Source organism: Eulemur rufifrons, chromosome 25 (assembly GCF_041146395.1).
Source record: "Eulemur rufifrons isolate Redbay chromosome 25, OSU_ERuf_1, whole genome shotgun sequence".
NCBI lineage: Eukaryota > Metazoa > Chordata > Mammalia > Primates > Lemuridae > Eulemur > Eulemur rufifrons.
Window position 1 is genome coordinate 18,509,308 of NC_091007.1, and position 13,637 is coordinate 18,522,944.

General features: G+C 41.8%; 2 protein-coding genes across 5 annotated transcripts in view; one reads left to right on the forward strand and one right to left on the reverse strand.

Annotated features, from left to right (window-relative positions):
- The window catches only part of MASTL (microtubule associated serine/threonine kinase like), a 31,588-nt gene extending 24,658 nt beyond the window's left edge, over positions 1 to 6,930 (reverse strand). For all 3 annotated transcript variants that reach the window (XM_069458814.1, XM_069458812.1, XM_069458813.1), the window contains exons 1-2: positions 6,745 to 6,930; positions 3,347 to 3,484 (exon numbers count right to left, since the gene is read on the reverse strand). In XM_069458814.1, coding sequence (XP_069314915.1) covers positions 3,347 to 3,484; positions 6,745 to 6,930 — 324 coding nt within the window. The remainder of the gene's footprint in view (positions 1 to 3,346; positions 3,485 to 6,744) is intronic.
- A 902-nt stretch (positions 6,931 to 7,832) lies between these two features.
- The window catches only part of YME1L1 (YME1 like 1 ATPase), a 34,694-nt gene continuing 28,889 nt past the window's right edge, over positions 7,833 to 13,637 (forward strand). For both annotated transcript variants that reach the window (XM_069458664.1, XM_069458665.1), the window contains exons 1-2: positions 7,833 to 8,098; positions 12,950 to 13,084. In XM_069458664.1, the coding sequence (XP_069314765.1) occupies positions 8,066 to 8,098; positions 12,950 to 13,084 (168 nt within the window). In that variant the 5' untranslated portion in view covers positions 7,833 to 8,065. The remainder of the gene's footprint in view (positions 8,099 to 12,949; positions 13,085 to 13,637) is intronic.

Sequence of the window (13,637 nt, forward strand, 5' to 3'; positions counted from 1 at the left end):
TTAGCAAACCTGTTATTACTGTGTAATTTTTAAATTTTTGCTGAATAATTTGAGAGTAAAGTTGGAAAAGTCATGACCTGTCACCACGAAATTCTCCATCATGTATCTCCAAACAAGACATTGTTATGTAACTACAGCACAATAAAATTCAGTGAACTTAACACCAAATTGGAAAGTAGCCTTACTAATAACCTAACAGAAGAAAATAAACTATTAAACAGAAATTAAGAGAAATAATCTAACAATACATAATTTTCCCTTTGAAGAGAAAACTCACAGCACAACTGTCCTTTGTTTTGTTTAATTAAACGCCTGTGGCCTAACTTGTTATCTGTGAGAGTTGTTTTAAAGTCTCCAATATCCCTAAGCAGACAGTAGGGGTGTGAGCTTTCTGCTCCTGTTCTCTGTCTCAGTTTCTGCTAGAAACACATTTCTAAGGGCTCTGAAAAGTCATCCTCACAGAAAAAAGAAAAATAAAAACACCTGCAACAGCTTCACAGCTACTTCTGTTATCAGTACTGCTGAAGCAGAAAAAAAAAAAATAGCCATTTTTACCCTTTCAAAACATGGAGCCAGTACTCCTTGGTGGCCCAACACTTCTACTCCTTATTTTGTGTGCGTGGCCACTCCCTCCCTTTTCTTTCTCTCTCTCTCTCTTTCTTTCTTGGAAAAATAAAATAAACTTTTTTTTTACTACTTACTATTCTACTCTTGGTGTGAGACTTCTTTCTCCAAGCCCTGCTGTGAACTCAAAAAAGAGTCGACAGCTCTGGCGACAGTCTACCACTCTCAGAAAGGCTCCTGGGGAGGGACGCTTCCTAGCCACCTCTTCTCAGACTTCACCCAGACCCAGGGGTGCCTGGCTTTGGGGAAACTCCTCTGTAGATTTCGTTCAGGACCAGGACTTGGGGACAAATGCCTTCTGGCTATCACTCTAAATTGCAGTTCAAGTCTGGATCAAAACTCAGTGATGCCCGATGTCTAATCAGCACCTCAAAGGTTGTGTCTTGATGTGTGACCATCCCTTAAAGTCCTTCCCCTTTTTCTTTCTATAGACAGCATTCAGGAAATTTGGCCCCAAAATGGATCTCTCAATCATTCTACAACTTGACTTTTGTTACTGCTGACTCGACTAGGAGTCTGAAATTTTCTATGTTCAGGCTTTCTTTAAACTTGCTAGACATCCTCATCTTCACTCTGCCTGCCCCATATTACTTCTTACTCCAACATCTCTCTAACTGTCTTCACTTCCCAGATAATGTTTCTCTTTCGACTCCCCGTTTCCCCTCCTTCTTCTTCTCCATCTCCACCACTCTCACCCAGCCATGCTCACTCCAGTGGCCATTCCAAACTGTACACCAGCTCCCTCTCCGAGAGGTTGCTGGGTCAGAAGGCATCATAAATTACTCAGAGCCAGAAAAAAAATCCAGTCTTTTTTCTTTTACGGCAGTCTGAAGCCATTCTCCTCGTTACCAACGTTGATCTTGACACCAGGGAGGGGCACTCTTTCTTCATCTCCCAATCGGCCCCCAATATTTGCCGTAAACTCCAAAAGCTTAAAAAAGGGGGCCTCAGACTCCACAAGAAAAACTTTTAAACCCGGCCTTCAAAGTCTTTAACAACTGATACAAAGAGGGGAGGCAGAAGGAAAGTGAGTTCGGCAGCAGGCCCCGGAAACAAAAAGAAAAGTTTTCCAAATGGTGGCTAGCACTATGAGAGAAACTTTTCAGAGAAAGAGTTACCTGGAGGCTGAGACAAAAAGACACCAGGACCACACCCCGCTCCAGAAACTACACCCTGTTTTCACTACAACCAACTGGGGCATTGAAACAAGAACTGCCCCAGGAGACCCTTGCTGGACCGTGCCCTCCCTGAAAAAAGGAGAGACAGTGAAAGCGACATTGCCATCTCCTTTAGGGATCGCACTTGTCTTCCAGAACAAGTGGGGCCCCCGGAGCCAACACCCTCCAAACCCACGGATCCTCTAAAACTACTTCAGTCTGACAGACAGGCCCTGGCTTCAAAACAGACTCAACGTCGCCACACTGGGATGGCTGAGCCTCAGGTAACTCTCTTTACAGATAAACAAATCAATTTTTTTTTAAATAGACACCGGAGCTTTTCATTCATTCCACTCTTCCTAAATTTTCAAGACCTCTGTTTCCCTCCCCTATCTCCATTGTCAGAACAAAAAGCAAAATACAAATCCTCTGTGAACTCCACAGTTCATCCGTGAACTGTTCTTTGATCCTTTGCTTATTTTTCTATAGTGGTATTTACTATTTCCTATTGACTTGTAAAATCTGTTTACTTAGTATTAAAATTACCCCTTTATCTGTCTTCTGGACCACAAATATTTTTCCTAAAGTAGTCATTTGAGTCTGCAAATGATATCTTGTATAACATATTTTAAAATTCTAGATAGGTTTTATGTTATACTTGGTAAAACCTCTCCTACTCTACAGTTATAAAACAGAATCTTGACAGTGCATCCCAAGAACAAAAAGAACTGCAAAGAAATCAGAAATCTTAAATCAAATAGCTTTAGTGTTAGGGAACAATATTAGTGTTGTTATTTTGAAAATATTAGGTATATATCTGTAAGTTAAAGTAAGTAATTATGTTAATGTTCTTAGGAACTAGGATTCTCTCAGTAAGAACACAAATTTTTTAAAAACATTTTTATTACAGTACAGAGTTCCCTCGTATCCATGGGGAATAAGTTCCAAGACCCCCCTAGTGGATGCCTAAAACCTCAGATAGTACCGAACCTTATATACATGTTTTTTCTTTACATCATACCTATGGTAAAGATTAATTTATAAATTAGGCACAGTAAGAGATTAACAACAATAATTAATGATACAATAAAACAATTATAATAATAAACTGTTCACAATTTCATGGATGGAAGAGTCATTCTTACAATAGATCTTAGCACCATCAGCCTATGACTTTTTTTCTTTCCTTACAAAGTCAAGAACTTTCATGTTTTCACTTAAAGGAAGCACTTTATGGCTTCTCTTTGGGACATCTAAATTGCCAGCACTACTACTCTTGCACTTGCTCGCCCCCACAACTGTGTGAACTGACTCCTTAAAATTTTCTCTTTCTGTCTCTCTACGTACGTGTCCCTACACACAACACACAGACACATCCTGCTGATTCTTTTTCTTTGGAGAACTCTAATTAGTATAACAAGTAAATTGGCCCAGGTCATAAAGCTAGTGAGTGCCAGAGCTGGAATTCAAATGCAGGTACTCTCAACCCAGGTATGGTGCTCTGAAATCACTGGGTTCAGTGACTGCTAAATGAATGAAGAAAAAATGTCAAATTATTTACTCACCAAGTAGACATTGCTTGCCGACTGCAGTGAATAATACAAGTGAACAACGAAAGGGCTTTTGCTTAGCGCCAGTGCATCTCTCTCAGCTTGTACCTGATGAGTCATATTTTTGTTGATCATGTCTGCTTTCTTGACAACCTAAAACAGACAACATGACAACGGACTCTTTATTTTATTTTTTATTACAAAGTGTTCTCAGGTTTCAAAGTTGCCATCACACAAACACCAAGAGAGGGAACACATATAGATGTCATTGGGACCTCACACTGCCATCAGGAAACTGTGTCAGAAAAATAGTTAAGGTTAAAAAAAATCCTTCAAGATAGAGCTGCTTATTTTGGTAGTAAGTGGCAAACGTATCACATCCCTTTTGAGGAGGAAAAAGAATTAGATACTCCCTGACTGCCCTGCATGTTAGTAGAAAACAAAATTCTGTTTTGCTATTCTGATAACAAAGTCAAAAGATACTATAGTAATGTTCCTTATAAGCCCTGAGATAATCAGGAACCTGGGCACAGCATAATAGTACCTAAAATTTGTTTTTACTTCTGATACTTTGATGGATGGGAGTAGAATCAAAAAGAGGAAGAATGTTGGAAGTTTGTTTGCCTAGAAAAAAAATCTTAAGCAAAAATGATTAGAACTACTGAAACTTAATAGTCCCAAATGCTGTCTTACAGAAAACTAATCAATTACTCTTCAAGTTTCAAGGTAATTGGTACAGAAATAAAACTATAATCTACAGTTGGAGCACTAAACTGAATAGTCAGAAATATTGGGATCAATTCTCAGGACTACTACAAGAAAAAATAGGCACATTTCTTTCAAAGACTCAATAGACTATTGACAGAGCAAGCCGATATAATATGTTTCACCACCTATCATCCCACTGGCCATTGTGGGCATATTTTGTTCACCACTGTTCCTCAGATCCTATGCACAAAGGGGAAGCTCATGAAATATTTACTGAACAAATGAATTGGTGCTTTCATTTCAACAACTGATGATGACTGATTACTAAGTACCATAGAAGAACTAACAAAAGTCTTGGGAACATATAAAGCGAGTAACAGTTAATTTCAATGGGATGGATCTGAAAGATCAGGGAATGTTTGAAGGAGAGCTAAGATTAATCATAATCCATGAATAAGATAGGAGAAGGAAAAAAATAGGGTAGAGAAAAGCACTTAAGGAGGAACCAGCATAAATATAAGCTCAGTGGCAAGAAAATACACAACATTGAAGGACTAGTTAATTGTCTGGTGTGGCTGAAACATAGGGTATATGGAAGATACAGTGGAAATCTAGAGCCAGAATGTGGAGTATGACTGCTTTTCTAAGGACTTTGAACTTTAGCTTGCATGTCATGGCCTAAGGAATGAATGAAAAAAAGAAAGATAATGATTCCAGTTAGGAGGTTATTCCAATAGACTAGGTATGGAAATGAAAGCCTGATAAACCTCAAAAATACCATGTCAAGTGAGAAAAGCCAGATGCAAAAGAACACATATTGTATGATCCCATTTACATGAAATGTCCAGAAAAGGCAAACCTATAGAGATAGAAAGTAGATTAGTGGTTATCTGGGGCTATGGGTGTCCATGTGGAGGTACTGCAGATGGGCTGGAGAGATCTTTTCTGGGCTATGGTAATACTCTAAAATTGGATTATGGTGATGATTACACAACTATTTAATTTACTAAAAACCACTGAATTGTACTTTTATAAATACATAAGTAGAGGGAAAAATGAAAATCTGTAGTTGGACAGAGACTTGAGAATGGAAAGGAAGGGGTAAAAAGAATGACTGTAAGAGACAGAATTAACAGAAATGATTGAGATATGATTGATACAGAGATGAAGTAAAGTTAAAATGACTCAGGTTTCTGATCAGGCATGGTGACTCACACCTGTAATCCTAGCACTCTGAGAGGCCAAAGCAGGAGGATTGCTTGAGGCCAGGAGTTCAAGGCCTGCCTGAGCAAGAGCAAGACCCTGTCTCTACAAAAAAATAGAAAAATTAGCCAGGCGTGGTGGCGTAAGCCTGTAGTTCCAGCTATTTGAGAGGCTGAGGCAGGAGGATCATTTGAGCCCAGGAGTTTGAGGTTGCAATGAGCTATGATAACACCACTGCACTCAAGCTGGGGTGACAGCAAAACTTTGTCTCAAAAAAAAAAAAAAAGAAAAGAAAAGAAAAGAAAAGAAAAGAAAACAACAGACTCAGGTTTCTAGCCTGAAGGACAGAGATGATGGTGGTGCTTTTAAATGGAGAGAGAGAAGACAGGAGGTTCACAGTTTAGGTGGTTAGGTGGAGAGGATTGCTTAAGGTTAGGCAACTACAATTTGGAGGTGTGTGCTATTAATAGATATCCAGTTGACAGTGTCCAATGGGAAGAAATGAAACCGTATGGACAGACTGATGGTTTCTCCTTTCCTTTATCACCGCCAACTCAGCGCTGAAATATGAGCAATCTGAAACCATGGGAGTACACGAGAACCAACAATGGACAGAATAGCTTCAAATATATGTAGAATGTTTTCAGAATGATATATACTGCTACATGAATAAAGGATTGATTTAGGACATATTTCAGCTCACTCTTTAAATAAAAGTACATTCTAGATTTCACAATGGAAGCTATGAAGAGAAAAAATATGAGGTTCATTTAATGAAATCTGTTGGTTATATAGCAGATCAGAAATTAACCTATATCAAAACTGACAAAGCTATTAATGAAAGTTCCAAACTTAATCCTTGTAAAGACCAAATTAGTGAAAAGGATCCAGAAGATACATAAAAACGAATAGATAATGCTAACACTTAAAAATGTCACAACAGACTCATCAGAAAAAGTGGAACAGCTTCCTCATAGTTAGAGTCAAACTTCAAAGGTCAGTAGTTACAAAGTAATCAGACTTCTGTGGTACAAAAATTACAGGTATTCTGTATGTCAAAGCAAACAAACAAGGAAAACAAAACTACCAATTATTTAAAACTTTTTGGATTTAGAAACCTGCCTCAAGTCTGGTTACACTATGAATCAGGGCTTTGGCTTTCCCTCCCAGTTGTATTAAGGCCGATGTGATCACCTCGTCAAGTCCCTTTCCCTTTGGTCCCAGTTTCCTCATTTGCTAACACTGGTCAGGACAAAGGGTCAATCTTTGCTCCTCTCACTCTGGGCAGTGACTCCTAAGCATCCGAGATAAGGACAGAAGGTGGAGCAGAGGCGAGATACCCGACCCCACCGCTCATGTCACCCCAAACGAAGAATTCAGCTCGCAAGCCAGCAGGCCACCCAAACTAGTCGCTCCAGGAGCCCTGGAGCCTGCCCAAGTTAGAGGACAGCAAGGAGGGCCGAGGGCCCAGACTTTTTCTTTCCTCCTTCTTGACTTCCTACCTTCACTGCATACAACTTGCTGCCTTTCTGCCCCAGGTACACTTTCCCGAAGGCGCCCCGGCTAATGGGCTTCACTATAGTGAATTCCTCAATGGAGGGCGGTCTTGGCACCAGGATCCTATTCACGCACTCCCCTGTCGCCACGCGTCCTCCACTCTCCTTCTCGCTCTCCGTGGTGAGCTCCATCGCTGGACAGCGCGGATGGGAACCTGCAGCAGGCCAGCGGCCCAAGCCCCTGGGCCAGCCGCCACTCCCGCCAACCCCGTTCAAAGTGAGGCTCCGCCCACGCCGCGCGCGCCGGCCGTGACGTCACCGCGCCGCCGCGCCGAGCCCAGCCAGCCCCGTTTCCCGCCCCCCCCCCCCGCCCAGCCTAGACGCCGGCGGGCTGGGGCGGCGGCAACGCCCCAAAGTTGCCCCACGCTCTTCGAGGTCCACGACCACCGCCCACTGACATCATTTGGAATGAGGGAGGAGGCAATAACAGTTCTCGGCCGACAGGAAAGGGGACGTCCGTGACGTGACTGGGAATCGCGGGATTTGAAGAGATTTCTCTCGGTCTCCAAACAAGGCTGGGAAGCTGTGCTCTTCCGTCAATACCGGCCGTTCCCCCCGCCCCCCACCTCGTGACCTCCCACCGCCGGGAGAAATCAAAACCTGTTCGGACTGTCCCGTAAAGCGATGGCTAGGGATGACGTTTGGAAGCTAGTAAAGTCACAGAATGTGGAGAAACTGGATGAGCAGGAAGCGGATGGCTGGCCCTGTAACCTGACATTTTCACAGGATGTAATTTGCCTGATTGAAACAGCTTAAGACCAACAGGAAGAATTTTCGATTTACTGTGAGCAAGATAAAGAGCACTAAGCTGTAGTTAAAGACCTTATGGCTCGAGGCTCAGTCAGATTTAATAAGTTGTAGAAAGCCTGAGAGGTTCGATAGGGTGAAGGCCGTTCCCCCCTTTAAAAACATCTACAGCCAGAGAGCTTTGGGGTTTCTATTCTTTGTTAACATCAACTACTTTCGGGGCTGGCAGCGAGGTAGAAACGCCTGCGGGGGAAAAGGCAGAGCGTTGGTACACAGCGGGGTGGGGGGGGGGGGGTGCTCACTTGCCCCGGAAGTGCTGTTGTGTTAGAGCTTTGTCTTCCGGGTCAGATTGTCTGTCGTTGCAGCAGCTGTAGGGAGGGGAGGCCATTTTCCGTTTCTGGGAGAAGAGAGGGGCAGGGGTGGGAGAAAAAGAAGGAAAAGGGCTCAGCGCCTCCCCGCCGGGCCCAGGACAGAGGGGCAGTTTCGGCAGGCGGGTGAGGTCGCTGAGAGCCCGAAGGAGATGTTTTCCCTGTCGAGCACGGTGCAACCTCAGGTGAGCCCAGCCTTCAGCTCTTTTTTTTTTCGGCCATGCCCGCGGCTTTTTGCCAGTTTCGTCCGTAGAAGCGGTTTCCCAGAAGGTACCCTTAGGAGGGAAACGATTAATCCTTCGCTAGCCCGAGGGTTGAGAAGTGGGTCTGGGGACAACGCTGCGAGTCGGACCCGAGACTTAAAGGGCTGACGATGAAGCTGTTGGGGGCAGAAGCGTGATACGAGCGTGATGGAGACCTTGGCTGATCGAACTGATTGCGTGGAATTTCTGCTAGAGAATCTATTAGGCATTGTTCAGTGTCGGGAATTCTGGGGTGGGGGTGGGGAAATGTCTTCGCAGTAGATGTAAAGGGAGCAGGTAGAGTTTCCCTCCCATCCTGCCGACTCTCCGGAGGCTTTGTTATTCACAGTCTCGATCCCCTGCTCTTTCTTTCTTTTTAAGTAGAATTTAAATTTAACCTAGACATGAATTTTTTTTTACTTTTTGATCAGAAATGATTACTATATGTATTTTAGAGTCTAAATGCTTGTAGTTAGAATTTTGAGTCAGTCTCATCCCCATCTTTTTGTAAAGCGGAAGATGGGGGAGAGAAAAATGACTTGAAGGGTTTTTATTATCTTCTTTCATGGGTAATGACTTGTGACAATGTTTTGTTCTTCATTCACAATCTTTTTTTGATGGTAACATTTTGATAGGTTTTTGAGACTTCTCACAGTTGTGCAAATAAACGGTTTCTAAGAACATTCAGATTTTTAAAATGATTGTGTTCCTTTGTGTAATCCTTATCTCCCTTCGTTTAAATTTTCAATATTTTTCTGCTAGTAGTGGTTGAATAATAGAAATTGAAGTGGTTAGTTATTTATTGGGCATCAGATATGTACCAGGTGAACAAAGCAAATGTGGAATCTTGTCTTAATTTTTTTTAAACATACTTAATGGTGACAAACTAGAATCCTATCTTAATGGTGATATGAAGTAAATATGAGTAGGAGTTAGCCAGGTGGAGAGGGAACAAGTATCACAGGCACTCTGAAAAACATCTTGAGGTCTTGAGATAGGCAAGAATTTAGCTGCTGGGAGGAACAAAAATAACGCCAGTGTGGCCAGAGTGTAATGATTAAAGGGAGCAATGACACAGATGAGGTTGGAGAGAAGCCTTGAGACAGATCATACAGTGAGTTAAGGTTGTTATGTCTGATTTCATTTTTTAAATTTCATTTTAAGTTTGTTGAAAACCATTGAAGGTTTTAAAACATTCAGGTTTTCATTTTGTTTTTGTTTTTTTACTTTGAGACAGTGTCTTACTCTGTTGCCTGGGGCCAGAGTGCTGGGGCATCATTTTAGCTTGCTGCAACCTCAAAACTCCTGGACTCAAATGATCCCGCCTCTGCCACCCAGAGAAGCTACAGGCACGTGAAACCATGCCAAACTAATTTTTTGTTCTTTTTTCTTTTTTCTTTTTTTTTGTAAAGACTGGGGTCTAGTTTTGTTGCTCCGGCTGGTCTTGAACTTCTGGCCTCAAGCAATACTCCTGCCTTGCCCCACCTCCCCCAAGGGTAGGGATTATAGGAGTGAGCCACCATGCTAGGCCCAGATTTTCATTTTTAAGAGATCACTCCAGTTTCTTGCTTTGTGGAGAATGAAGGTGCTGTTTACTAAGATGACCAATGTCTGAGGAGTCCTAGCAATAGTTTGAAAAAGAAGTCTGACATGGCCTATTGATTAAAGTATTAAACCTTTCAAAACTAAACTACTTACCATAGTTCACATAAAGAAGGTCTGATTTTAAAAGAATTTGCCATTAACTGGATGGACAGTTAGAGGTATGTGATGTTGGTAGAGATGGTAAAAGGATTTTGCGTACTATAGGCAGTCTTAACGGGGACCAAAAATAGGAGGACCTTTATGCATTTTATGCTGTAAAAAAGGTAAACTCATTTGGAATTCCTAGTTGCTTAATTCGTTGAATACACTTGAATTTATTTTATTTATTTATTTATTTATTTATTTTGAGACAGAGTCTCACTTCTGTTGCCCAGGCTAGAGTGCCGTGGCATCAGCCTAGCTCACAGCAACCTCAAACTCCTGGGCTCAAGCAATCCTCCTGCCTCAGTCTCCCTAGTAGCTGGGACTACAGGCATGCGCCACCATGCGGGGCTAATTTTTTCTATATATTTTTAGCTGTCCAGATCATTTCTTTCTATTTTTAGTAGAGACGGGGTCTTGCTCTTGCTCAGGCTGGTCTCGAACTCCTGACCTCCAGCGATCCTCCCACCTCGGCCTCCGGAGTGCTAGGATTACAGGCATGAGCCACCCCACCTGGCCTACACTTGAATTTAAATGGTAAAAGTAAGGAATACACAGAAAATTAACTTTTTCATTGAGAAGAGATCAATCTTAAATCCTTTTTTTGAATGAGAAGAGATAACTAATTAAACCTTTTCAAAGAAATAGGCAAAAAAGTATCTTCAAATAATCTGACTATCTTTAAATAATTTTAAAGGACTTACTGTTTCTTTCTGACTTTAAAAATACACAAACATGGGCCAGGCGCAGTGGCTCATGCCTGTAATACTAGCACTCTGGGAGGCCGAGGCGGGAGGATCGCTGGAGTTCAGGAGTTCGAGACCAGCCTGAGCAAGAGCAAGACCCCGTCTCTACTAAAAATAAAAAGAAATGATCTGGACAGCTAAAAATATATAGAAAAAATTAGCCGGGCATGGTGGCGCATACCTGTAGTCCCAGCTACTTGGGAGGCTGAGACAGAAGGACTGCTTGAGCCCAGGAGTTTGAGGTTGCTGTGAGCTAGGCTGATGCCACAGCACTCTAGCCTGGGTAACAGAGCGAGACTCTGTCTCAAAAAAAAAAAAATACACAAACATGGATGTGGGCCGGGCGCGGTGGCTCACGCCTGTAATCCTAGCACTCTGGGAGGCCGAGGCGGGTGGATCGCTCAAAGTCAGGAGTTCGAGACCAGCCTGAGCAAGAGCGAGACCCCGTCTCTACTAAAAATAGAAAGAAATTATATGGACAACTAAAATATATATAGAAAAAAAAAATTAGCCGGGCATGGTGGTGCATGCCTGTAGTCCCAGCTACTCGGGAGGCTGAGGCAGTAGGATCGCTTAAGCCCGGGAGTTTGAGGTTGCTGTGAGCTAGGCTGATGCCACGGCACTCACTCTAGCCCGGGCAACAAAGTGAGACTCTGTCTCAAAAAAAAAAAAAAAAACAAACATGGATGTGAATATCTAAGGTAGTTTTATACTCTGCTTTTATTCATGTAACATGTTGTGAATTTACTATATCAATATCAGTGGGACAAGAAGTCTTTAAATGTGGAAATTTGAGTCAGATTTTCTGGGATAGAGTCCTTGCTCCTATACTTTTACCTATGTGACCTTGTACATGCCACTGAACCTATCTAAATCCTTGTTTTCTTCATCTATTAAATGGGAAGTGTCCCTCGATAATGGCATTAGTCCATTCCTGAGGGGAAAGCCCTCATGACCTAAACTCCTCTTACCGCTGCTTAATACTGCTACAGTGACAACTTAATTTCAACATCAGTTTTAGAGGGGACAAACATTCAAACCATAATTGTTAACTAATTATGGCTGTTATGAGGTTTAAATGACATACTATAAATAAAGCATATAGTGCAAAATCTGGTATATAATAACCCATTTAATTTATTCATTTACTCAAATATTTATTTAACACCTACTATGTACACTGTTGTTATACTGTGATATACCAGTGTTGATATACTGGGATACAGTATTGAGTAAAATAGAGAAAATAGGAAATGAAATAGAGAAAAAAATTCCTTGCCACTTGGAGCTTACTTACATCCCAATGGGAGAGTGTGGTCTAATGAAAAATGTTCATTTTTGGAGCAGGTGTGGTGGCGCACACCTGTAATCGTAGCACTCTGGGAGTGAAGTGGGAGACTTGCTTGAGTCCAGGAGTTTGAGGTTGCAGTGAGCTATGATGACCCCACTGCACTCTAGCTGGTGACAGCGAGACTCTGTCTCAAAAGAAAAAAAAAAAAAAAGATTTGAGTTGTTGTATACCCAGCTGGTGTTGGAGAATTGGTTGGTGTCAGAAAACACCCTAGAGAGACAGATAATAGACTATATAAAGTGTCCTATTGTGAAAAGTGCCAGGAAAGGAAATCAGCAGAGAACATGGATAAGAAATATTTTTAGGGGCGAGTTACTGATATATTAGGGTAGCTAGGGAGAGGACTCACGAAAAGATGACTTATGAGCAAAGAACTAAAGGGAATGTAAGAGCAAGTTATGTTGCCAACTGGACAACAGCAAATAAATAGCAAGGCAAAGGTTTTGAGGAGAGAACCTGCCAGGTGTGCTCGAGGAACACCAGGAAGGCTGGTGCGACTGGAGCAGAGAGAATGAAGTGGGGAGCATCGTGCGAGATAAATTCAGATAGGCAATAAAGAGCCAACCATGGAGGGCTTTATAGGTCACGGTTGTTAGGACTTTGGCTTTTATTCTTACTCTGAGAAGAGAAGCCATTGGCAGGTTTTGAGTGGAGGAGTGACATGCACTGACTTTGGTTTTAATATGTTCACTTACCCTGTGTTAGAAATACCCTGCGGCTGGATAAGGCAGAGCAGGGAGAGTAGCTAGGAGGCGATTGGAAAAATTCATATAGATGATGGTGACTTAGCACAGGGTGGTGGCAGAGGGGAAGTTGAGAGGAATAGAATAGTATCCCGAAAGAATATACCAGATTTCTTCACACTAGCAGTAAATCTGAGTACTTACAGTTTTCAGTATATAGTGTTGATAGCTGATATACAGTATATGTTTAACTTTTATCTTTTTCTAGGTTACAGTACCTCTGAGTCATCTCATCAATGCCTTCCATTCACCAAAAAATACATCTATTTTTGTCAGTGGAGCATCAGTTTCTCAAAACCAGCATCGAGATATAGTTCCCGAGCATGAGGCTCCCAGCAATGAGGTAATAGTTTTTACCTTGGTAGTGTGAGAAAGCCCTTTTGATATACAGTTGATACTGAACATCTTGGGGATTTAGGGGCACTGACCCCCATCCCCCATGCAATTGAAAATCTGGGTATGATTTTTGACTCCCCCAAAACTTAAGTAGTAGTATCCTGTTGACTAGAAGCCTTACTGATAACATAAACAGTTGATTATCACGTATTTTGCATATGTATTATATCCTGTATTCTTATAGAAAAGTAAGCTAGAGAAAAGAGTTTTTAAGAAAATCATAAGGAAGAGAAAATATATTTACTAATCATTAAGTGGAAATGGATCATCATAAAGGTCTTCATCCTCATCAGAGGAGGAGGATGAGAAAGAGGACGGGTTCGTCTTACTAGCTGAGGGACGGCAGAGCCAGAAGAAAATCTGTGTAATTTCTGCCTGCAGCTTAATCTGCTTTGTAAATAAAGGTATTTAACTCTGGCTTTTATTGTATATATAAAAAAGCTGCCTTATAGGAGCTTTTAGTGTAATTAAACAATTACAATATAGATACTTGAAAGCGA